Below are 25,672 nucleotides of genomic sequence, written 5' to 3'. Positions count from 1 at the left end.
TCTGATGAACCTTTCTTGCTTAGTTCATGCACAAAATGCTGTAGATGATCCAGTAGAGCATTTTTAGTTTTTAGGGAATTATGTCCGAGTTGAAGATTAAATTGAAGAAGAAACTGAAGTTGGATTAGATCTTGTGATAGCTCAGAACAGATGACCCCCGAAGATTACCCAACATTTCCGTAATGCATAATTAGTCAATATTTAGTTTTCCCTGCAACATTTAGCCTTTTCCCTCATGAGAGGGACCAGTGCATGGGCTAAGAGATCTTTATCAGAATGTCATTATTTCCTAGTCAGCAAAAGCAGGCTGCGCTGAGGTAGATTACCCTGGCATTGACAGTCAGCCCAGTGACAGTGGGGAGACAATGGCAGCCTGTAACGTTTTGTGGATTAGAGATAAAAGTTTTTCAAATGCCATCTGTTCTGTGACATTTAGGAGCGTGTGATGCTTTCCATGCAATCTGCTTAAATGGTCAGAATCACATCCTCTATCCAATTATAATTAAGGACAAGCACTGCAATGTGAGTTCAACGTCCAACCGGTTGCAGCTGACCCTTGTCCTGACCCATGTCCTTATGAATCACATAAAAGTCTTCCTTTTTCCAATCTGTGAAAATACAATGCAATGATAATACACTCTGTCACACTGTTTGATTGATGTTGCTCTGAATTAGATGTGTGACCTGATGCAAACTACTGCTTATAACTACTGCTATTATAATTAAAATGATACATCTAGAAATTAAAACTGTATAGTTCTGCTAAAGTCTAATGCGATTGTCTATAGTGATGTCAGTATTTATTGTTTGTATGATATACATCTTTACTGTACACAACACATAAAGAATACTTTCATAATTTTCAATGTCACCAATAATCACAAAGATGATCATAATCATGTTCATCGCATTCCTCCTTCTGTGAGATGGAATCATATGTAAATTCAACATTTCCCTATTAGTCAAGATTGCCTTGGGACACTCGGCTATTTGAGGCCTACTGAGGTGACAATTATTTAAATTAAGTACGTGTGGTATTTCTATCAGTAGAGATGTTAAATATTCACTTTAAGCAGTGTCTTGCCGTGAATCTCTATTCCCAAATTACTATAATTGACTTGAGTCAATGCTCTTTACCTCTCCCTATCAGTCTCACTAAGTTCAGTGTGAATAGTTATGTTAATACATGTTTCACTCCATAATTTCCTACAGAAATCTGCCTGGATTAAGGAATGTCTGATTTTCAGATGTTTGAGTGGGCTTAAAATAAGATTTTTCTGTTCTCCGCTGAACAAAGTGGGTAGATGGGAGGACAGTAATTTTTGGCATCAACATAATGTTCTTTTTTGGGGGAGGGCTCCATTGAGAAAAACCCCCAAACCAAAGCTCAGTGTAAATAATATATTTAAAATTCAAGGCAACAGTACAGTAAATGCAAATGTTTCATTTGTTGAGTTAACAACTGAGTGGCTTGATGTGGACATGGCCTGAAAGTTGTGGGTTCACCAAGACAATCTAAGTCTAAGTATATACAAACATTTGTTTCTGTAGGTAACACAATTGTGGTTTTGGCCACCAGGCAGTTAGATGAGTATTTATGTGGTACAATTCCTTTATATATACTTTAGTATTCATTCCAGCTTGAATGGTTTTCAAACGCTTTTACCATCACATTAGTTTGATTTGCAGAGACAGTTTGGTCTGGAAGTGAAGAAGGAAAGTTTACTGAAAACTAACTGAATGTTTTTATTCTGTTTGGACCCGAAGGACAGTTAGCAAAGCAAGTCTACAATCAATAAAGTGGCTATACATGCCTTTAATTTACATTTCTTATATAATGACACAGTGAGTGCACTAACAGTAGATGGCAGACGTGTCATGTTCCACAGTGGCTGGAATCTCCCCAAGCTGTCAACACCTCCAGTCCAACTTTTAATCTCTAAAAGGCTCTCTAGTCCCTAAACTCTGTGCTCCAGAACTGAGTCATCAGCTCCGACACCTCTTATCCTGCCTGTGGGAAAAACACACATTGCTAATGAGTCGCGAGAAAGATTCTGGCTGCAAACAATATAGACCTGTATTAATGAGAACTGTATTTTAGTGATACAGCTTTGAAAAATGTGGACATTACACAGCATAATTGTAAATGTTTTTATATACACTTTAGGCCGACATAAACATTTGTTGTTGTAGCAGACACTTTTATTATCCAAAGCAGTGGTAATACAGTACATAGTGGATGCCCCCCCCCCCCCCCCCACAATATATTATAATCATTACGGCCTTGTATCAGTGTGCAACATAAAGATAATGGTGTGGAAAGTACAGTATGAGGCAATGACATCAAATACATCTGTCTTGGACTGCTCAGCCTGTGATTTTCATCAGTTCGAACCCTCTTTTGCTGCTAGCAGTGCTATCAGACCAAACATCCAATAACACCACAGCTCTATTATTTACGACTTGCTGTCAAGGAGATCCCCTTCAGATGTTTCACAAATCTATTCAAACCTGAAGTGAGTAATGCCTTCTGTCTAATGGAATCCGCCAGCATCAAGGAGATATGTCAGTCAATCATGTTTTCCTGCTGACAGTCCCTGACCCCTTCTAACAGAACGATTATCACATGTGACACAGCGTTCTGACGAGGACCAGGAGGGGAACACCATGTGGTGGACACATGCAAGCGCAGCCACTGCTTACGTGATCAATGACTCAATTAAAAGTTACAAATGATGATCGTGACGAAGTTAGTAATTTGGTATGACACAAGAAAAAAACGAAAACAGTCATACAAGCAAGGAGGTTAAAAGGATCATTTAAATTGCAATTGAAAAACATAGCAAACGGACCTGAATTGACTTTGAGTGAGTCTGACATCTAGTGTGCAGAATGTAATTCAGATTGGAGATATGGTATACATGCCCTTGGGCATAATGTGTAGCCAACCTCAGCAATTTAGATGTTAACATTTGAGTGAGTGGATACATTCATAAAATATGTATTACAGTAGAAATACATTCTATCAGTTTCTCACGATACATTGCATCGAGTTGGGAGGGGCTTGTATCTCCTACCACCCATTAATTAATTCTCTTGCGCAAATTGAATTTGTGTTAAATTAGAAATAGCCTATAGTATGTGGTAGACTTTATAGTAGGTTATGACCCCAACATACATGGAATTCATGTATCCTAGTGAAAATCCCATTCCAAGTCACTTTGTATTTCACCAACCTGGTCCTGCCTGAACACCTTAATTTTCTATATTATCATGCATTTCTGACTCGTACTCTAGGCCAAAACACATCATAAACTCTTGTTGAGAATGAACACCAAATATGAAAATGTCCTTATCTTCTTAATGTCCCTAGAAAACGTCGTAATTGTATTACTTTTGAGTATTTGTCTCTCACAGATGTTGCTCATGCTTGTAATGCTTTAAATAGTTTTGATAATAAACGATTGGGTTATTATCAGTCGCATGCTTCAGTATAGCAATCCTATTCATAGACACTGTGGTGCAGTATATCAAGGCTATGTGATGACAGAACTGAATGTGACTTTGCCCTTTCAGATAACAGAGGTCAGTGAGATACTGAGAACCTCACCTACTGAGACAATACATTTTGAAGGCAACCTATGTCAGATAGGCAAGGCAGGATGCTTTTGATTACATTGGCATTGCCTGCTACATATTTCCCATGAATGAGGCATGTTAAATGTTTTTTCAGGTCGCTCAAATTCTTTGAAACAAACTCATAGACAAACGAGTTGCATCGAAACACGAAAAAGTTAATTTGAAATGTGATGTATTTTATTTTGACAGCGTATTATTCAACGAGACACACTCTAAAAATGGAAAACACTGTAACAAGACCAGTTAGAATAGTTACAGTATAAAAAGCACAGTCATTTTCCACTGTATAACAGTGTCATGGAATAGGTCTACATGAAATATGACTCTCAGATGAGCTATAGCTTACATACTATTGTTACTTTTGCAGAATCCAGAGTCCAAGCTACTTTTTCTTTTAAAGATTGTTCGCTCTGATCCCAATGCTATCCCTTTGAATAAAAAAGAGCTTCTCATAAATCTATATAAATCAGACCACTAGATCAATTCAAAACAGTACAAATAACACCAACCTGATGTACCTTTGGAGACCTGAGGCAAAGCTGGGATGCACACTTTGTGATATACAATGATAATTGATATACAGTACAATATAAACCTTTTTTAGAGTACAGACAATTTGTTTGGGAATATATGCAATGAAATGAGTGCATCAACAGGTTACATTTGGATGGTGATGAAGATCATTATCATCATCATCATCATCATCATCATTCTTTAAACCCATTGTCTTTGAAATGTAATATTGTTCTAAAACTTCCATCTTCCGATATCTCTGAGGATCCAGAACTCTGCATATTTCAGTCACAGCTTGGGGGCAGGGTCACCAGCCTTTGGTCTCAGGCTAGCTCCTAGATCCGCACAAGCTTACGCATGAAGATATAACCATCATCAATTTAATTTAATTAAGCCTGTGACAATAAAGTAACTCTACCCGACAACTTTGGGAGTCTCTTCAGCCTTGAATTTGGTGTTGGCCTTGGTGTCTTCAGATTCAGACTTTCTTGACACTCTGGGACTGGCTGTGGCTTTTCTGGGTGTCAGGGGGCTGGAGGAGCCAGGTGTCATTTTGCGGTGGAGCATGGGGCTCCTGGAGCCTTTTGGTTTGATGGGTGTCTGCAGCGATTCCACAGCCTTTAGGGCTCTCAGGCTAAGAAGGCCGCAGTAGTAGTTACACTGATGCTGAGAAACAAACTGTTCAAAAACCTTGGGATTCCCCATAGCAGTGAGACCTTGATACCTGTGTCGGACAATAGTGAGAAATGTTTTAGTTTAGTAATGTTTGGTTTAGTCACAAGAAGATGCAACTTGTTATAAATATGCAAAAACGTTTGAGAGTTGAAATGATGTCAAATGCTCTTTTTCCTATGAAAGCAACACACCAGGAAATCGAGATACCAACCCTTTTGTTTGGATGGAAATTCCAATGTTGCTGATCTTGGTGTCAACACCTGCAATGTAATTACACAAAACAAAATGAAATCACAGCCTTCATCATTCATACCTAAAATGAGAAGTTATGTCAATCAGCTCAGCTGGACCCCACTTTGTACCTTCCAGATGAGTGAGCAGTAGGTTGCCATTGGTCCATTGGTGGACCCAGTGTTGGAGAGCACAGCACTTCTGTTCTACCTCTGAGCCTACCCTCATGATGAGCCTGCCTGTAGCATCTTGAAAGCAGTACTTCAGATAAACCCCCGTCAAATCTGCCTCCACTGTGGCATGAGGGATGGTGTTTGCAGGCCGGTACATCATGTAGAGTGGAATCACTCTTCAAAACATAATAGTGGGTATGAATGAGTACTGATGTAAAGTGAATGAGTAATGTATATACTTTGGCCAGTGTTGAAATTATGTCATACTCACTCCAGTGCCAGCCCAAAGTTTTCTATTACTCTGGTTTCTGCAGCAAAGATTTTGCAGTATTCCCGAGCAATGTTGTGAATCTTACATTCCTGTTGAGGAACACAATATTTGCACTGCAAAACAATTCTGTTGAGAGGTTCACAGCATTGACAACTTGTGTCATGTCTTATTATATCTATGTCTGTAATGTACAAAATGCACAACGCATTGGAAAGGAAAATAATAATAAATGGGCCTTACCAGCTGGGTGATCGCCAAGTTCCTTTCTATCAGGTTGCCCTCCTCCTTGGCTCCATAGGCAATCGGGTTGCGCACCTTGATAATACAGGTGGTCCCTGACTCAAACACAGGCTCTAGGCCATAGATGACCTTTGCCCTACAGGTCTTGCGGGAGCAACCCTCACCAATATGATTTTCTGTCATCATGATACGCCCAAAGAACTTGCTACCCCAGAGCCCGGAGTCAACCAGTCCCTTGTTGAACAGCAGAGGTGTCATCTCAATCTCCTCTCCCACTACACAGGGGAAAAAACAAGGACATAGTATCTAAGAAGTAATAATGAAAAAGAAATGAGCACACAATCGGTCAAATTCACAAAAAATGCTTTCTTACCCTCTAGATCCTCACGCAAAAACATGCCGGCAAGAACTGGAGAAAGAATGAATAAAACATTAGTGGAATTTCCAACGTAATGATATATATTTGGAATTTATAGAGATATAAATCAGATAACATACTATCATTACTAAGAAGGAAGTCTGTTGAGTCTGTTCCGTATTCATTGTTGATTGTGCATCCATAAACGCCACAGTCTCTGCTCGAAGTCTGGACAATGGCTAATGCTACTTGAGTCTCATCTCCTGCACTGGGAAAGAAATGGGAGATATATATTCCAAAACGGCAAAGGGTGTACAGTACAACATTTTTGGAAAAATTATTTTTAAAGGCCGACTTGAGGCTTACAGTACCTTCTTTTAACCTCAGCAATCTGCACATCATCTCTGTACCACTTGATACTAGAGTCGCTGAGCACGTTGAAGAACTGGCACCACAGTTTCAGATGTCCTGAGGCATCTGAGAAAGGTTCCCCCCTAATCTTACGGATAACCTGAGGAGCTGCAATGAGACAGGGACCCCCAGCAGGAACAACTAGGTAAACATATACACATCCTCATGTTGCACCTTCTTAAAATATGGATCCCATATCAATGAAGCGTATCTCGTTAATCTCTGACGAGTAGCTGACCCCCTTTGCATTACAGTGTCAAAGCAAACAAGCAGAGGGATAAACAGAGGCTCTCCATAACACTTCCTACTGCAGCTGAGCCAAAGAAAAGAATGCCGCAGTGGCTGCCTTCATTTGAGGAAACCACTTCCGGAACACAGAACAACACAATCCATCATTTTGACACTGCATTAACATGACAGAAGTCTCACCTTTAAATGGGTTGTGCTTGTCTTTATCTGCTGGTTTCTCCTCAGGTTTGGCAGTGTCGGTCTGAGCAGGCTCCTGCATCTGTTTGGGGGCGTCAGAAATGACTTTTCTCCTGCTGGGCAGAGGGGAGCGTCTCTCTGTAGGGAAGGGGGTGGCCTGACCGCTCGGAGGCTGGAGCAGGGGTGACCTGCGGGATAAACTAGGGGACAAGGGGGGGGTGTCAGGGGACAGCCTGCTGGTCCTCTTAGGGACCTCTTCTCTTGGACTTTGGATGTCAGGTGGTGGTGCAGTGTCTGCATCGTCCCCTTTAGATTTGGGGATGAAAATTTTGCGGCGAGCCCCAGAGGCCAGTTCCTGTGGCGTAGCTGAGGGAAGGGGAGAGGCACTATCTCCTTTTCGTAACAAAGAGTTTTCTTCAATATTTGAAACAGAAACCAAATAGTCCATCTTGGTATCCTCCAACTTGATATCTTTGGTTTTGGAGCAAGGCAGACTAATAGTGGGAATCTTTGGCTCCTGTGTCTCAGGACCTAAAGCAGGCACATGAGAGTCCAGTCTTTGCATTGTCTGTGAACTGAGTTGTGGCATATCATGTTGATGTCCCTCTAGTTGGTCTACAAACATTGCTGTATCTGGTTGAGTGTTTTTTAAGCAGTTATCACTGACAGGTGGCACTGTTGGGGTCGTATTTATCAGACATTCTGGCCTCTTTGTATATGAAAGTTTTTCAGTGTCACAAGGAAGTGAACTGAGAACTGAAGGACAAGAAACCTGATTGTGTTGACTGCTGACCTTTGGCAGTACAGACTGTAAAGAATCAATTTCCTCTGTGGTATTTTCTTGGACTTGCTTATGCTCTTGGAAAATCTTGAGCGGCGGAACTGATATTGGGGTAACGCCACTGGCCAACTTATGATTTTGAGTAAGTAAAGCAGAGTCTATTTGTATACTTTCAGGCCCAATTAGACACATATTAGGTTTATGCTCCAAAGGTGCATCCTGTCCTGTATCCATAACACAATAATTTTCCTTTGCCATATTGGGATTTCTGTTTTCAAAAGTGTTGCGTTTGTCTCTAATAGAAATAGAAGGAATATCAAACTCAGTGGTTAAGGTCTCAATTATGGGACTGACAATGCTGGTGGACTGCACTAGCTTAATTCCAGTATCACGTCTATGTTCCTCATGGCCTGACGGGACATCAGAACCAGCAGAAAGAGAACAATTGTTGGTCTCCTTCCCAATCTTAGGTTTTCCCAAATTCTTAATTAATTCTGTGTCATCCATTATTATCATTGGGTTTGGTTTAATATCTTGAACTGCTGCTGATTGGGGGAGTGTTGGTTGAAGATCTGCATTAAAACAGTGAACAGGGTTTTGTATGGGTGTCGCTGAGCTAATCAGTGTAGAGGTAAATGCCTTCAATTGTGCCCTTAAAATGTCAGCAACCGACATGACACTGGCTATAGGTTTTGGAAGGTCTTTAGAGTCATTTGGTTTTTGTGCTGAAGGGTTTGAATGTGTTTCTGTTATCTGTGTGCTGTCGGGGATGGTCTCAAGACTTAGATGTGGAGAATAAATTTTTTGTATAACCGAACACTTCTTAGTCTTCAATACTGCTACATTCTTTTCCATCTCTACACCTGTTACATCCATCACAATATTGTTACCATTTTGCTTTTCTATTTGATTTACAGTTCTTTCCATTTCAATGTTAGTTTCGTTTTCAGCCTTTTCCCCCGAAGAGGCAAAATTGTCTTTCTGCACTCGTAGTCCACCAGTGCCCTCTACGATCTTTTCATCTTGAATCTTTGTCCCACCAACAGTTTTTATAGCTTTCTCAACTTGGCCTGGCAGGAGTGTGGGTGAAATGTTACACCCTAAGGAGTTCTCACTTTCCCCCAGGCTTTCGAGGGGTGACTTTAGTGCTTCTTTAAAAGGTACTGTATGACTTTCTCTTGATCCTCCGGAATGATCCCATGTGCTCTGCGTCATTTTGTCACTGGCAGTTCGGCTAGCATTGTGCAAAGTGGGAGTTTGGTCGGCATCTGTCGTGACCTCTCTCTCCGATGGAGGCTGTGGCAGGGATTGTACATCCAGCTCACTGCGGGTGGTTAACGGTTCTGGGTCGACAGGTGCTTCATTCCTCTTCGTCTGTGTGTGGGCCTGTGTAACCTTGAGGCACAAACAAGCAGAGGTTTCCATGCTGTAAATACTTATTCCTTTATCCATAACTATGCTGGACATGCATAAACACATATAACTATAAAGGCGGTAACAACATAGCCAAAGCGACAGATATCAAAAGTAATGGAAAAAACAGTTGACACTGATCATAGTCAGTATGAAATAAAAAAATATATAACAGAAACTGTAAGAAATTAGAAATGTTATCATTCTAGAATGTTAAAATATACAAGCAATTTATACACATTAATTGTTTGTTGCTTAGTCTGTCTTTATGATGTGTATATTCAGTAGAAAGGGATATCAAGCGTTTTTGGCTGACGCTATGGCTTCAGTAAATCAGAGATTAAAGCAGAGAGGAGAAAGATGATCCATCTACATATATTAAAATACGCAATTCATCTTGTTATTTATTTCACGTGTTGAGCACTACGCCGTCTGAAAAACACACTAACTGGCACCTACTCAACAACATGATGTAACACTTTTTTCCAAAGTTGTAAATCAGTCTGTTCTTGAATTAACCTCAATGTCCAAACACAGATTTTATACTTCACTGTGGATAGAAAGCACAAGGCCAGAGTTCAAACTAGAATAATCCATAATAATATGAAAATATTAGTGTTATCAGGACTGTCATGTTTTATGTTGTTGTCACACTTGGGACAACCATGAAAAGCTGATACCAGTTGTTTTAAGATTGACTCCAATCCACACTCAACACAGCAGCAAGGGAGCTGAAATTAAGATGAGCACAATAGGTTTTAATTGGATGCCTCTGTCATGTGTCAGTCCATCTGTGAATGGGACAACCCCTGAATCCTGCACGCAACTGACACGCTGCTATGTTATGTTACCTGAGCCATAATAAAAAATAAACAAACAAATAAGGCTGAAGACAGGAAGGTGGGGGGGCAATACATCAAGTTTTGAATCAAACTCGGTTAGGAATACATGATATCAAAATATTACATTTGGAATACATAGAGATACAGAGGGATTCATATACATTTAAACATTAAGGAGTGGACAGCAGTTTCTCTCCACCTCAGGGTTCACTGATGCATATTTAGCCCAGTGAAGGGTATACTGGACAAGCCATGCCTTGACTCAGTTGGGGGAGGGGGTATTTCAAGACTTAGCATAAGGAGAATGGAATGTAGATAATGCGCTTTGGAGCTCCTCAATAAGATCCATCTGAATCACAGCAGTGTAACAAAGGAGGGGGTTTGATGCCAGTTACTAAAAATGTAGTTACTGGCTACAGTGCAACAATATTCATCCCTCAAGAGTAGAAAATGTCTTGGTCATAAGTGGTCCCTCTCATAGCAAATCTGAGACCTTTTAAAGCGTCATCACAACACCATCTGTTCCATTGTGATTCAATAGTTCTTCACCAAGACTACCAACAGTTGCTATGCTGTCAGACAAGGATTATGAATAGCTAAATCTAGATTACACAAAGCACATATTGTAAACAAATACCTCCTGTGGCCTTTCCGCTCACTGATATCTGTGCTCATGCTCTTCAACCATGTGATATGTGTAGCGGGAATATACCTATTACATTTGTTAACGCATGTGTCACAACTCATACGTCTTGTCAATTCGAGGCATACTTGTAAAGCCTATAAATAGACATGGGGTGCTTGTGTTACTGATCTGGCTTGTGTTGGAAACGCAAAGCACTCATGAGCTCATAGGGAACAGGGCCACTCACCTCAGCCCGCAGCGGAGGCAGAGACACAGATGCATTCTTTAGACTGCTGCTTGTTTCCTTCCCAGACAGCTGATCTCTTGACTGTTCACACGGATGCTGAGGAAATCCATTCTCTCTGTCACATGGGGTCGCTACAGAGTCTGGGCCCATGATAGCTGCAGCTCCATTAATGGAAGTATCAGAACTCAAACCCCCAACACCAACTGTTGCTGGGTCTTCCACAGTAACTTTAGATTTATTTACAAGAGTGCTGTGTATAGACTCTAATTCAGAAAGTTCCAATGCTGAGGGCATGTGTGTGGGTTCCAATGCTCTGAGCTTGTGTGTGGGTTCCAATGCTAAGGGCTTGTGTGTGGGTTTTAGTGATGAGGGCTTGTGTGTGGGTTCCACTGATGAGAGCTTGTGTGTGGGTTCCAAAGCTGAGGGCTTCTGTGTGGGTTTTAGTGATGAGGGCTTTTGTGTGGGTTCCACTGATAAGGGCTTGTTTATGGGTTTTAGTGGTGAGGGCTTGTGTGTGGGTTCCAATGCTGAGTGCTTGTGTGTGGGTTTTAGTAGTGAGGGCTCGTGTGTGGGTTCCAATGCTAAGGGCTTGTGTGTGGGTTTTAGTGATGAGGGCTTGTGTGTGGGTTCCACTGATGAGGGCTTGTGTGTGGGTTTTAGTGATGACGGCTTGCGTGTGGGTTCCACTGATGAGGGCTTGTTAATGGGTTTTAGTGATGACGGCTTGTGTGTGGGTTCCAATGATGAGGACTTGTGTGTGGGTTCTAATGATGAGGGCTTGTTTATGGGGTTTAGTTGTGAGGGCTTGTGTAATGGCTTCACATCTACCTCCATGATTGAACCATCCTCTGGACATGTCTTAACCTCCACCACTGACGTACTCAAAACCTGTAGGGGTGTGACTGAAGTTTTAGGTTTTGGTTCTGACGAGATGGGTGAATTTGCACCCACATTCTTTAAAATGTCCTTAGACTCTACCTCACGTTTCACCTTAGGTTCCTTAGATTCTATATTCCGAGTCTTCTCCTTCTCCACATCATTTCCACTCTTTTTTCCTTGGATTTCCTTCACTGATGGAGACACAGCAGAAAAAGGGTCAAGACAGGGATCCTTGTTTAAGGGGGCTGGCAACGTCCCTTCAACTTGAACCTTTTCCTGCAACACAGACACACTGATGTTGTTCTCTTGTATGTTATCTGGAGCAGAACTCTCTACTTCCATCGCCTCATCATCTGTTCTCTGTGAGTATGAAGAATCGATTTGGCACGTTAACACACTGGCCTCTTCAATTGTGCCTCTGTCCTCAGACACTATCTCTACCTGGCTATCAGAATTCACATGCCCCTCTCCGTTAGAGATCTTTATCTTCTTCTTGGCAAACGGTGCCTTGGGTGGTTGTGCAGAGAAGGTCTTTTGCACTGAATCATATATGTATGTGATGCCATTGCTGCCATTTTCTTTTGCAGGCTGACCATCAGAGATGGAGGATGCGGTCCCATTAGTCACTGGTATGGAATTCTCGATTCCCTCTGTACACGTCTCCTGTAGCCTGACCTCTGACTCTCTGTCTGGGACAGAGATGTTCTCCTCAGCCCCCTCTTCTTCGATGGAACTAGGGGTGCTGAGGCTGGCCTCCATGGGGGACCGCCGTTTCCGTTGGGAGCGGTCAGGACTGATGGTCCGTAGCTGCTCTTGACGTCCAGGCTCATGGTCCTCCTTCTCCCACAGCTTGGGGTCCTCCAGGTCCCTGCGCTTGTTTTCAGCCTTCTGCTTTAGCTTGGCAAAGTACTGTTGGTGGATCTTGTATTCGCTCATTGTTCCCACCTCCAGAACCCCAGAGCAAGACACAATACCTTTGCTGTTCCGCGCTGATGCTTGGTAAATGGCTGCATCCTCCAAAGTGCAACTACAGGGAATATCGTTTTATGTTTTAGCAAATGCAAACAATGTCTCAGTCAACAAGGTTAAACAACATTTTAACTGTGAAATCACATACTTGTAAATGTGCAAGGAATGATTCTGTCCATTGCGGGAGACTTCATATTTAGGAAGTCCACAGTATCTGTCCAGTTGTATGTCATCTTTATACCATGTGACTTCGGGAGCAGGATTACCTGGAAAGAAATTAAAAGTCAGTACATTGTTACAATAAACAGACACAGAAAAAATCTGAAGAAGGACATTTGACATTACAAATACAAAAACAACTTTACAGATACAGTGTTGCACCGTTGAGAGTTTACCTGTCACCACACAGATGAATTTCACATTACTGGCCTCAGACACTGCTCTAGATTTTAAGGTTGACTCAAAGGATGGCTGGGTCTCCTCCGTTAAATGTGCCATAACACTACAGAAGGTACTCCTGAAAAACACAGTCAGCTGGTTAGCTGAACTGTAAACACAGTCTCTCAATCTCATTCTCAGGCAATTTTGCAACCATTGAGATGGTTAGTCTGATACATAACTTCAGCTTTTTGTTTTTGGTTTATACTGCAGCACCACATACACTATATATGTCAAGTGTCAGTACAACGTGAAAGGGTTAGGTCAAATTGATTTTTGAGCGATTGCTTTAGTTACAATACCTTGATTGCCTGTATTGAGAAAACCTGTGACGTGATTGGCTATGCAGAGGGGAGGCAAATAAAAGCAGCTTATCAGGCATTATGCATGTATGTTTAGACATGTTAAGATATACATATGGACAAAGTTATATTTGAATTACATCAACGTATCTATAACAACGTCAGTCATTAACAAATTGTACACTTTTGTCCAATTGTAAGTATGTTTGTAATGTACATGTGAGGGGTTTTAGGTGTAGATCTTTCAATCGCTTACACTGTGCCAAATCTTTGTCCATATGAAATCATTTTACAGTGATGAGACATACATGCTCATCTGTTTGATGAATTCAATACAGAATGTATTGAAGCATGCTTATATGCGGCAAATAACATCCCATGGGTGACAGAACATTGATGAATTTCCAGCCTATAATGAGGACTGCATCATTAATTCGGTGCTTATGTATGGTCACTTGATCTCTGTCTGGTGTTGTCATCTATTTCAGTCACAGGGGCAGTTAACTCTGATATGGTGCTGTTTAAGGACAGTGTGCTAATGTTGCATGACTTCACATTGCCAATTTCCTGTATGGAAACCAAACAAAACAACAACTCTAAAAATGAAAAAATAAAACTTATTAATGCTGTCAGGAGTTACATAACTGCCTCTTGTTTTTCAATACAGATTTATTTTCAGTTAAATTACAATGAATGTGTTTTATTTATTCCTACTTAAATCTGGTCATGCAACCAGGCCCCAGTAGAAAAGTAGGCTGCAAAAGGTTTTTGTCCTGTTTTTGAATATACTGTACTGAAGACATTTTGATGAATGTTAAGCATTATTTTAAGGCAATGCAATGAAGTTTATAAATAGCTGACCCTCACAGTCACTTTTTTTTTACAAGCAAGTGCAGAGTGTTAGAGAGTTTCTTATCAACTATGCATTCAAACAGTTCAAACACCATGGAAACTAACAAAGAACAAAACACATCAATACAGCCGAAGTATGCAAACATAGTTTCACAGTAACCATTCAGTTGATTTAAAGAGAATATGTGATACAGATGTTTTTCGTGTCCCAATAATTTATCCAAATGGAGAGTTTTACCTGTTTTCTGGTCTGACACCAGAGAGGTAACTGAGACCACTGGCTCTGCTACTTCCAGTGACATCATCCCCATTGTTAAAACCAGATCTTCCATCTCCTGAGTAAGAGCGTGTTACTACCCTCCTGGAACCCATATCCACCCAGGGAAATGTTCAGACCACCACCGATATTGTTTTCAGGAGAAATTCCTCAGATGTCCTGTTAAAAAGTGTTTTGTCTTCTTTCCCTGTCTGATGTAAACCAGGGAGCAACTGAAAGAAAAGAGAAAGTCACATTAAGAACTTGGATAATTGATTCGACTGACTTAAAAAAAAAAAAAAAGGTTTATAATTTGGGATTGATAGGAGGAGCAGGAACTCAGAAACTCAAGTCTAACACAATCCCTCACAACACTGAATCATACATCCAAATGGGAGATGCTTTCCAGAAATAAGTTGCTAGAATGAGTCCTCCACTTGTTGACACATCCAGGACATTGCCAAATGTAATCAAGCTAGTTTCCATACGATCTCTGTAACTAGTCAACTCACCAACTCAAAAGTTGCTTTTTGTCCTTCAGAAGAGACCCCCCCCTTTGCTTCAGCTCAAGCCACTGCAATTTACAATCAAACATGAGCATGCGTAGCCCCTTCACCCTATTTATAGCAGGCCTGCAAATAGGCACAAGAGCACATCACATTTTCCAAAACTGGTCTTCCAAACGTTTTGATAACTACAATATCCTGGGACTGAAAAGAAAACGCTGTTTATAACCAGCCTGTCGGAGAGTATAATGATATTTCTTTCCAGCATTTTGGAGGTTTTGATTCCACGGTAAGATCCTGTAATTCAAGGTAGTTTCAGATGGAATGGAATCATTAGCCAGTCAGCAAATGTTGTTCCTCGTTCGTCCTTTCATTCTAAAACCAGGATGTGTTTTTTTCCTCAAAGGGCATGCTGCGGACTGGATGAGGTCTGTCCTGAAGTATCATATGATCCTGTCAATCAGAAGGATGACACCCTCCTTAAAAGCCCATTAAAATGAGCTGTAAATTTAAGCATCCCGTCACATTGCTTTACTTTCCAAAATAAAAGTGCTTGGTTACACTGACCTTCCTAAGTAAAAAGGAGAGCTTGTTGATTTTGAAACAGCTCTTGGAAAATTGTGACATATGACAGCACTAGGATAGACTAAAGTAGAAGTACTACCACTTTGTAAAAAATGCAATCAAATTGTTGCCCGTTTCTGTCATCCAATTGCCCAGTTAGTTAGTAGTCATTACATGGTGTGGGACATCCCATTGGCTGGCCTGCAGTCTAATTGTCTTGCAATGGACACAGACCCCCAGAGGAGACACAATAGGAATAGAACAGCCTTATATAGTTCTTCTAACTATTCAAGAACACTTGGGTGCCACTTTGCTATTTATGTTGTGTAATTTACATTTGAAAAAAGAGCACTCAAAGTTCACTTGAAACCACCACTTTTCATCTTATTCTTTTGCATACTGACAACTCAACATATACATCTTACAGCACTGATTGTAACTGGAACTATCACTATGAATTCCAGCTTCTTAAGTTTGAAACATAAATCAAGTTCAAAGCTACTAATCAGAATTCCTCTGATGTTACTCTACATAGACTCTTATCAAATTACACATGCATCTATTACTACAGTGCAGCTATTTTTACTTTTTTTTTCATTCCCATCTTGTCCTTAATAACATTAAGGACATTTTTTCACATGAAGGAGGCCTATGCAGTGACTGTGCTTATTATCAAGCCTAATAATTCCGCACACTTCTACCCAATGGAACGTATGATGGACAAACATGATCTGCAGAGCCTCCCACAGCAGCTGGTTCAGTGCTTTCTGACTGGAGCCACAGGGACAAAGATGGTGGCTCTCAGCTGGGAATTCTTGAAGGGGTGTGTTAGGTCTGATCAAAGCACAACAGGGTGTTTAAAGCATTTAGACATTGAAAGGTCGTGCCATGGGGCACCGTCTTTCCTCAGAAAGGAATAGTTTAGTTTTTCTCTCCCACAAATCACTCACCAACAAAGATGTTATCTGGTGACAAGACATACAGCATAAGAAAAAACTTTTATAATGTGTTGAATTCTCCATAGTCATTTACCATATGAACTCATTAGAAGCAAATAGCTATAAATGGTCGCATTGAAATAAAAAAAAATTCTGCCTCGTGCATTGCTAAATATAGCAGTTCCTATAGTCCAGTGGCTTTGTTTGACAGATTTATAGGGGACATAGGAACAACATTACTGGCATTTGCTTAGCTTTATTATAAAACTTCGCCTATTCAAAAGGGTTGCACTAATCTCCTTCAAACAGGATACACTACAGCAAAACCATCTAAGTGTGTCTTTCTTGAATGTAGATAAGAGGTCTAAATTGCCATTTGAGACACATACTGTAAACAGCCGATTCATCCATTCCAGGGAGGCAAGTTAATGAACAAGGACCTTGGGGACCTAAAGGCCTCACACCACCATATATTTACAGTCTAACATGAGCAGAGGACTGTGCCCGGAGGAGAACCTGAGACGGTAGGCTGCAGGTTATGTGGCTGACCAAACCACTGTAATTTAATCTCAATTCCACTACGGCCCTAATTCACTACATAGACATCATAAATAGTGACCTTTACTGTGTGGCTATGACATTTTCACTAAGCTTTCTTTCAACTGCAACAAAGCATTTGTACAACCAGGGAACTCCAACCACAGTGAGACACGCCAATTTTTGTTTTTTTGTTTTATCAGTTTGGAATACTGTGTGATGTGCTCTTTAGGTCTTTAATCTAAGAAGGGATGGGTGCAGCTCAGAGGTAGAGCATTGGACTGCAAAACAAAATGTCACAGGTTTAATACCCCTTTGCTTTGGACACAAACATCTGCTAATTGAACACATTGTTGTTTAGTATTGATGACATCAATACCCTCAAAGCCATCTGGAATATAGTGTTTACAGCATGGCAGTGCATCAGACAAACAGGTGTGGGCCACCTACAACATAAGCAAATTAAAACACACGAAAAATGTGTGGACAAAAAAGCACTCCTGCAATTCTATACAATTTGAGCAATTGCATCCTTTCAGGCAGGTGCAACCTCTGTAAAGAGCTTACAGACAGGTGCTGTGTGTGAAGTGCCATCAGTACTTCCGCGTGCTGTTTCACCACTACAGGAACTGGTCTTGGAATTGCCTTCTCTGACGTGGTTTTCACGTCAGAGAAAAAGGGGGGTTTCCAAACTGACAAACTCTAGCGTGTATACATTGTTCACTGAAGAGATCATGATGAATATATGATACAATATATAAAAAAAGCTTATGCCAGGGAATAGATCCTTAAATGAAGATGTAATACTGAATTACCAACATAATTCAGTAGTGCCCAGCACACATATGATTTGTTATTGGGGACATCAACAGAACAGACTGTTCCATTCTAAATGGACATGACGTCTTAGATTCAAGCTTGTTTGTATGATGATGTGTTGACATCTGAGCTACCGTCATTGGCTGCCCTACAGTCATTGGCTGCCCTGGGGTGCTCTACCCCACCCCCACCCCCATTCTGCATCTTATTTTGATGTTTGACAAGTCTCTGTGGAAACTAGGCTTGGATTTGTAAGACTGGGGTGTTAAAACTGTGACATCATCCACTGAATATCCACACCAGTGTTACCTCCAAGGAAGCAGAAACAGGAGATGACTTGACAGCTGAGCGTCACCCTTACTCTCACCCTCTCAGACACACACCGTTACTGTCACACACACTACTACTATAAACAACCATACTGCCATTAACCAATAACATGACAAACACTATCACAAGCAAGGGCTGTGTTCCGTTTATGGTCAATATTTTGTAACAATTGACTTCTAATGGTCATGAAGCTTGTTTATTGTAAGTGCAGGAAATATGTGATCAACAGTTAAGTTCTAAAAGACGATGGTTCCTTGAAAACGGCAATCTGATATCTTTTTAGACATGATTTGACCAGAATGGTGCAACATATAGGCCTACGTCCCAGTCTGTCCCAATGATTTATAATTGCAAAACGGTTGGGGATAATATCGCTACACTAATTGTTGGTGAAACTGCAACAACAATAAAAACAACTATGTCTGCATGCTATTCTCATTCGTCATTTCAACAATATAAGCGACATTTCTTTTAAAGATTATAAATGACGTTGTTAAGTCGATTTAAAAAAAATTACGACAGCAACTTTTGATGAAAGACACTAGCCTATTTGAAATGGACTGGCCTCTAGCGGCGAAATAAGGGAAACAATACAAGTTTGTATGCTATGTCACGAGTCAAATAACTGATTTATATTTGGCATTATATCAATTGTATGATTTTCTTTTAAGCGAGTACCTGTCACAATTAGAAGCAAACTTTACTTACTCATATAATTACAAGGCTGCGTGATTAATCTGTTTCTGTCATCGGTAAATCTAAGTGAAAAATCTCCGAAATCCTTAATCATTAATTGTATTGTAATTTAAAAATTGTAAAATAGCAAATAACGTATGACCAAACGGAGGTGATCTAGATTCATTCATTACAGTCGTAGCTTACCTAAACCACTATACAACATGAAAGTGAGTTTTAAAAATCCATCTTTGACGCTGTCGACAACCGAGTCCATCGTAGCTCGCCGTGATCGTATAGTGGTTAGTACTCTGCGTTGTGGCCGCAGCAACCCCGGTTCGAATCCGGGTCACGGCATTGCGAAACAATGTCACGGCAGATGGACTCTCTTTTGCTCAAGCACACAATTATAGCCTTATAGAAGAACACGAGACAAATGTGTCAATTGGCAAACTTTGTTATCTTGCTGCCTTTTGGATATTTTGTATGTTTCTGAATGGTGTCCTCTTCTTGCTATGTCTTTGTACTGCCGGTAGGCGATGCTCGTGTCTTTATTAGGGTAAAATGTACACGATAAACAAATATATTCGGCAGACATTGGAAATTACTCATTTGTTCACGTCCACTAAATTAAAACGCTTTTTGTAGTCCGATAGGCCTACTTTCTCAATTGATGATGGATGGACCACGTCCATCGTAGCTCGCCGTGATCGTATAGTGGTTAGTACTCTGCGTTGTGGCCGCAGCAACCCCGGTTCGAATCCGGGTCACGGCATTGCGAAACAATGTCACGGCAGATGGATCAATTTTTGCTCAAGCACACAATTCTAAACAACGAGAAAAAAGTGTCAATTGACAAACTTCATTATCTTGCTGCATTTGGGATATGTTGTATGTTTCTGGTGTCCTCTTCTTGCTATTTATTTGTACTGCCTGTAGGCGATGCTCGTGTCTTTATTACGGTTAAAATGAACATGATAAACAAATAAATTCGAAATTACTCATTTGTTCAAGTCCACTAAATCCAAACGCTTTGTGTAGTCCGATAGGCAGAGTGCGAATTATGCAATGACAATCAGGGTGTGGGTCAACTTCTTCTCCAGGGCGTGTATCGAGCCCCCCGACCTGTTGTTTGTACCTCTTTTGGGGGGATCCAAGTCTTAATTAGGGGGGTCAACCCCCCCAACCACTCCCCATGCCCCCCCCCCCCCCATAAATCGAACCGTGCCGATAGGTCTAGTGTCTATATTGATCAGTTAATTTGAACGCCTATCGTAGCTCGCCGTGATCGTATAGTGGTTAGTACTCTGCGTTGTGGCCGCAGCAACCCCGGTTCGAATCCGGGTCACGGCATTGCGAAACAATGTCACGGCAGATGGGTTCACTTTTGTTCAAGATTGATTACAAATTCTTTAAAAAGCAGTAGTCCGCCCGTACCATACTACTTTTGGGTTGGAAAGTTAGCCTACTTCTAAAGATTGAATACGCATACCAAAATGAGGACAACTTTCGTTTGTATAGCTTCATTGACCACCAGAGGGAGCCAGTAGGCTACGCAAGGAATTGTGAAAAAGCTTTTCATTTTTAAAATCTGTTTCTAAATTTATAAGGCTATATCGTCCACACCATATTTTGGGCATCACTTAATAGAGAGCTAGTCTATCTATCACGTCTTGTGTCATCAAGCGCTCGATGGTTAAAAAAAAATGCGTGTGACTGTGACAGAGTATAGCCTACAACAAAATGACGGCAACTATTGGAATTAAAACTGTGTTTTACTTCGACTATAGGCACTTAATAGCTACTCACAATAAGGTCATGAACATGTAATATGAGTGTTGAGGATATTTGCGCTAATGAAACATCCACCAGGTAGTTAGAATGTTTCCTTACCGCGGTTTGGAAGGCTTATAGTGTGTAGAAGGCAACCTGTGGCCAAAAAGAAATGTGAGGCGTCGCTTGTCGTTGGTTTTAAGGCACGTCATTCAGCGCCTGCAGACCCGCCCAGTATCATTTCAAGCAGTCGAGACGAGGGTAAAGGTATGATGACAAGTGTTTGACTGAACCATAACCGTCTTTTCACTTAGCTACTGATACATTCAGTGGTTGTTCAACCAGGAACACACTGTGAGGATATCTATATTGAAAACGATGCCTAATCTCCGCCTCAAGTTGCATTTGCTGCGATCCAGGTGTTGGACCAAAGAAGAAGAACGTCGTTAATCTGACATACTTCTGTTGTGAACAGTTTATTGTGGTCCCACACGCAGACAAAGATGCTGAGTCGATTGATGAGTGGCAGCATCAGGAATTTGGAAAGAGAATACAACTGTACCGTCAGGCTGCTGGATGATTCGGAATACACCTGCACGATTCAGGTCAGTTACACAAATATTTATTTAACCTATTTTGACGCTTTAGGCATCTTTCGCCTGTCGCTCTGCGCCTGTGGGACAGATGCCGCTTTCGTCAGAGACTCGGATACCTGTGAACATCACATGACGGCAGCATTAATTTGAACACAAGAATACGTTTCATCTGCATTGCGTATGGCTAGTCAATTATATTTGTGACTGAATACAGACAATCTGAATGTTTTCTATTCCTTATATATGTTTCCAACGTCCCATATCTTGCTCTATTAAACGGAGCTTTACAAAAAATTACTGATAAATTGTAGTACTTGTGTTATATTAGAATGGAAAGAATCAATAAGTAGAGTTATGATCTACACCTGAATCCGTAAAAAGCTGTGTGTGCGTGCGTACGTGTTTGTGTGTGTGTGTGAGAGAGAAATAGATTGTGTTCTTCTAGTCTGCCTGGATTCCTGATATCTGACAGTTGCTCTTTGATGGTTGTTAAAAGATTTTCTCACAGGTATTCGCAGTGACATAACACAAAAAGACCATCACCATTCTCACATTTGTATGATTTGACAACAAACGCAAAGAAAGCCTACTTTATAATGTGACAAGGACACTTAGCTGATTTATTCTGAAGATGGAACAGGATCAAACACCAATCTTGTGAAGGTTTTTGTATTTCCTTCCAGTCTACTAGCCTTGCCACCTTGTGAACAAACAGTGCCTCAACAATTGGTGTTGAGATCATCAATTGTGGACTTTTATGATCAGTGGTTAGATAATCGAAGATGTGAATTGCTGCCCATACAGTTCTTTATGGCAATTTAAAGTGAGAGCTTCTTTTTCTCTTTTCCTGACTCCTTTTGGAGACATGGCCCCGAATGAGTGGCCTCCTGGGAAGCGACAAAGCAGAACAGGGGCCACACCTCATTAGTTCCATTCAGCCCACCTAGTATCCATCTCAGAAGCAGTTCCATTTAGTCATGCAGAAATAAGATGTTTTCTTCTCATCAAACAGTGTCTCACTGAATGTCACACAAGCCTTCTTTGCACAACCCAACCCTTTGGCCCAATGAAAAGACCGCAGGTGAATGAGAGATAGAGTCAGAGAAAGAGGCAGAGAAAAAAGGTAGAAGGGATTCTCCTTGTCCTGCTGGTCAAATTATAATCTTAGCAAAACGTTGTAGTCTATCCATACTACTCTTGTATAAAAAAGGAAGGGAAATATGGACTGAAAGGATGGAAAGATAGGACAAGAAAAACCTGATACAGTGTAGACACATTGAGGTGAAAGCATCTAAAGAGGTTTGTCCTTTTATAAAATGTGACCATTATCAGTTGACCTTAGCACTAACTTAGCTCTCCAGTTGTTGATTTGAGTGCATGTTAGTCAACTTTGTATATTTCATTTGAATTGCATGTTAGTGGACTTCACTGTGTATATCTATAGAATTTGAACAGGGAAACATTCTAGAACTTATCACATTATTATCGTTATTATTCTTTTTTACATTGTTTAAACTAGAACAAATGAAATGTATGTCCATGCACTGTTGTGGCCTTGTACTGTTGCTTGATATCAGTGTTCATAAATGGATACACCGTTAAATGAATTATGCCTCAGTTGTAATATTGATCCCACAGAGGCAATGCACATCAGTATAACTGAGTCACCTTGCGCAGAAATGACAGGACACAGTCACAGCACAAATAGAATTACGACTTCTATGAAAGCTAAATGGCAAAATTGGAAGGAGCTTCTCTCATTAGGATTCTGAAGGCATTATTGAAATGGATTTCTGTCTACTAAATGGGCTCTTCCCACTTTTAATCTTGATTGATGTTACCAATATTTGAGAAGTCTTGTTTAACTTTTAAAACTCATTCTATTTCTGTGTAACAGCTTTGTCTGTCATCCATTTCAGTATATACTTGTCCGGAAAACTTACCTTGTTGATCATATTCACTCTATATTGAATATTGAAAATGTATATATCACATGAACGTGGTATTCAGCTGGGAGTGTTTGACCGTAATAATCCACGGACTGCTTATGCCGAACCCTTAAATTGATTTTTTCTAACCACTCAGGCTTAATATAGAATAAAAGTAGGATGTGCTTTAGACACGCCAGCTAGGCTGTTGAGCTGAGCTTTGGGAAAGACATGTCTTTTAGATTTGAAGGTACCCTACGAAATAACATATTAATCCATAATGTAGAAAAATAAAAATAATCTCCTACATATTGGATGTGCATCAGTGTACATCTAAAGATGTCACTTCTGTAACTTGTACTGATGATACCCAGGGATCTCCATTGAGCAAATATGCTCTGATTATTAGAAATTATTGAAATTCGGGATGTTTGGTCGTGAAGCCACTGATACGTTAATGCGGTTTCCCCTCATTCTACAAAAATGCATCTGAAGAGATTTGAGCTCCGTCTTAATATTGAGCTGCAGACTGTAGCTGCAAAGACACTAGGCTTCATCGAGAACATCCTGGTTTAGTGCCAGCTTTGGGGAAGACATAATGCGAAACCTTAAACCTTCATATTTTGCCAACATACCAGAAGGGAACCTTTAACCACACATTCCCTGGTGATCCAGAAGCATTTGAAGACAGCCAAATGCTTCCTACTAGATGTCCATGTACATTATGTGTTCACAAGCAAACACAAATAACAGTTATCTGTTTGTCATGCTTTTTTCAGAAACTATGGCTGAGGGTGAGGTAAAAAAGCGTGCTAAAGGGTTCAAGCGTTGTTGCTTTGCCGGACATTAATTATTAAAATGTGTGCCAGGAGTAAATTTTTTATGGGGCCTTAACTTCGAGTGCTACGATAGCACACATGTTGCTGGTGGTGTTTACACTGAGCCTGGGATGCAGCAGCAATAGGATAATCTGCCTCCTCATTCTGCAACAGCGGCTACATGGTGATGTCACAGAGGCAGCTTTGCTGCACTGCCTAAAGGATTCAGCAGTCAGCAGTGGTGGTTTGTACTGTACTTTCACAGAGCAGCAAAAGAGGTGCCTATTTATTTGGAGAAAAATAGACTTGTCTGCATCATTTTCAGGGGTTAGTCCTGCCTGACGTTCTCTAGACTGACTATAAGACACACGTCATACAAATAAACGTCCCCATAGCAGCCCGAGTGTACGTTTGAGATATGAATAACTCTAAGGAAAGTTTCACTTACAGTTGGAAACTTAGTCACACCAAACCTCCTTACCCCTTTGGTCACCCTCTCCCATTCGCCGTCCCTAAGATCCTGGTCCCTGGCTGGCCCTTGAGCACCAGAGAATCCTCTTTGTCCCACCCCCTCCTCTCTCTTCTCTAGCACTGCGGCTCTGCAGATTAATGAGCCATCCTAGGGAGAACCTGACACCACAGGACTTTACAGTACACACACACACACACACACACACACACACACACACACACACACACACACACACACACACTGTACATGACACAGCAATAAAGACACTGCATGCTGCTCACTGAGGACATACCATTACTCAAACCAAGGCTATGGCTGGAAAAATCTACTCTCTAGTCAAACATAACTTCCGATTCGATCAAGTAAAGCAAGTGCATGTATATATAGTACATAAATAATATAAATATATATAACCCTTTATATATGTATACATTAATCACATGACCTGAGTCCTCTTGTGTTGTGCCGTTCTGAGGGCCAGTCTCCCTCCTCGTAGAGCTTTGTGTGCCAGTGACCCAGAAGACCTGGCCTCCCTCTGACTGATTCCTCTCCAGCCTGGCCCAAACAGATGGCCTATGTTTGGCTCGGGACCATGGTGGTCATCATCACTATTGACATTGTCCCACTCTTATCTTCATCATGAACAGACACACACACTTCAAAACGTGTGTGCTCACACACAAATGCTCAGTGACACACACTGTGGAGGTCTGGCAACGTGATTACACATTGGTGGTCCAATCACAAGCTCACAAGTAAATGCAAACAAACTGAACAGAGTTTAGTCCAAATAATAGATTTTTTGGTGAAGGGTTAGTGAATTAAATGTTCATGCAAATGTAACAGACGTGGTCTTGCAAGCTCTGTCAGAGGTATCGGGCAAATCGTCCCGCACTGGGTTCGAACTTACCACCTCTGGCTTCCCAAGCGCCACCACTACCAACTACGCCAACGAAAAGCTAGCTATTCGTTGATGCGGGTGGCCTGTTACATACCTGAGGAGTGAGTTTCACCGATACACACCGGCTACATTCACCCCTCAAACTCACTCCGGCCGGTTAGCTGATGCTAACCTTGCGATCCGGGTCACGGCACCAGTGTAACAGACGTGGTCTTGCAAGCTCCGTCAGAGGTATCGGGCAAATCGTCCCGCACTGGGTTCGAACTTACCACCT

At 41.1% G+C, this 25,672-nt stretch overlaps 2 protein-coding genes and 3 non-coding genes across 7 annotated transcripts in view; 4 read left to right on the top strand and 1 right to left on the bottom strand.

Annotated features, from left to right (window-relative positions):
* Positions 1-3,778: 3,778 nt before the first annotated feature.
* alpk3b (alpha-kinase 3b) lies at positions 3,779-14,943 on the bottom strand. 3 transcript variants are annotated; one of them, XM_062471041.1, is made up of 14 exons: positions 14,524-14,943; positions 13,434-13,472; positions 13,089-13,210; positions 12,842-12,959; positions 12,113-12,751; positions 6,941-7,599; positions 6,472-6,619; positions 6,241-6,368; positions 6,116-6,151; positions 5,743-6,017; positions 5,503-5,591; positions 5,190-5,407; positions 5,039-5,087; positions 3,779-4,876 (listed from the first exon to the last, which is right to left on the bottom strand). In XM_062471041.1, exons 1-14 carry the CDS (start codon positions 14,655-14,657, stop codon positions 4,567-4,569), a joined length of 2,964 nt encoding a protein of 987 aa, XP_062327025.1. In that variant the 5' UTR covers positions 14,658-14,943; the 3' UTR covers positions 3,779-4,566. The 3 variants fall into 3 exon arrangements, with proteins under 3 accessions (XP_062327025.1, XP_062327023.1, XP_062327024.1); XM_062471039.1 differs by having other exon boundaries at positions 6,941-9,113; positions 10,846-12,751; positions 14,524-14,937; XM_062471040.1 differs by lacking the exon at positions 13,434-13,472 and having other exon boundaries at positions 6,941-9,113; positions 10,846-12,751; positions 14,524-14,936.
* Positions 14,944-19,195: 4,252 nt separating this feature from the next.
* trnah-gug (transfer RNA histidin (anticodon GUG)) lies at positions 19,196-19,267 on the top strand. Its single transcript has one exon. It is a non-coding gene; the product is annotated as a tRNA-His (tRNA).
* Positions 19,268-19,613: 346 nt separating this feature from the next.
* trnah-gug (transfer RNA histidin (anticodon GUG)) lies at positions 19,614-19,685 on the top strand. The gene has a single exon. It is a non-coding gene; the product is annotated as a tRNA-His (tRNA).
* Positions 19,686-20,191: 506 nt separating this feature from the next.
* On the top strand, positions 20,192-20,263 carry trnah-gug (transfer RNA histidin (anticodon GUG)). Its single transcript has one exon. It is a non-coding gene; the product is annotated as a tRNA-His (tRNA).
* Positions 20,264-20,945: 682 nt separating this feature from the next.
* The window catches only part of frmd5b (FERM domain containing 5b), a 39,029-nt gene continuing 34,302 nt past the window's right edge, over positions 20,946-25,672 (top strand). The window contains exon 1 of the mRNA XM_062471440.1: positions 20,946-21,288. Within this exon, the coding sequence (XP_062327424.1) occupies positions 21,187-21,288 (102 nt within the window). The 5' untranslated portion in view covers positions 20,946-21,186. The remainder of the gene's footprint in view (positions 21,289-25,672) is intronic.

This window comes from Osmerus eperlanus, chromosome 10 (genome assembly GCF_963692335.1).
Source record: "Osmerus eperlanus chromosome 10, fOsmEpe2.1, whole genome shotgun sequence".
Lineage (NCBI taxonomy): Eukaryota > Metazoa > Chordata > Actinopteri > Osmeriformes > Osmeridae > Osmerus > Osmerus eperlanus.
The sequence above is the reverse complement of the archived record's forward strand: the minus strand, read 5'-3'. Positions and strand labels throughout refer to the sequence as shown.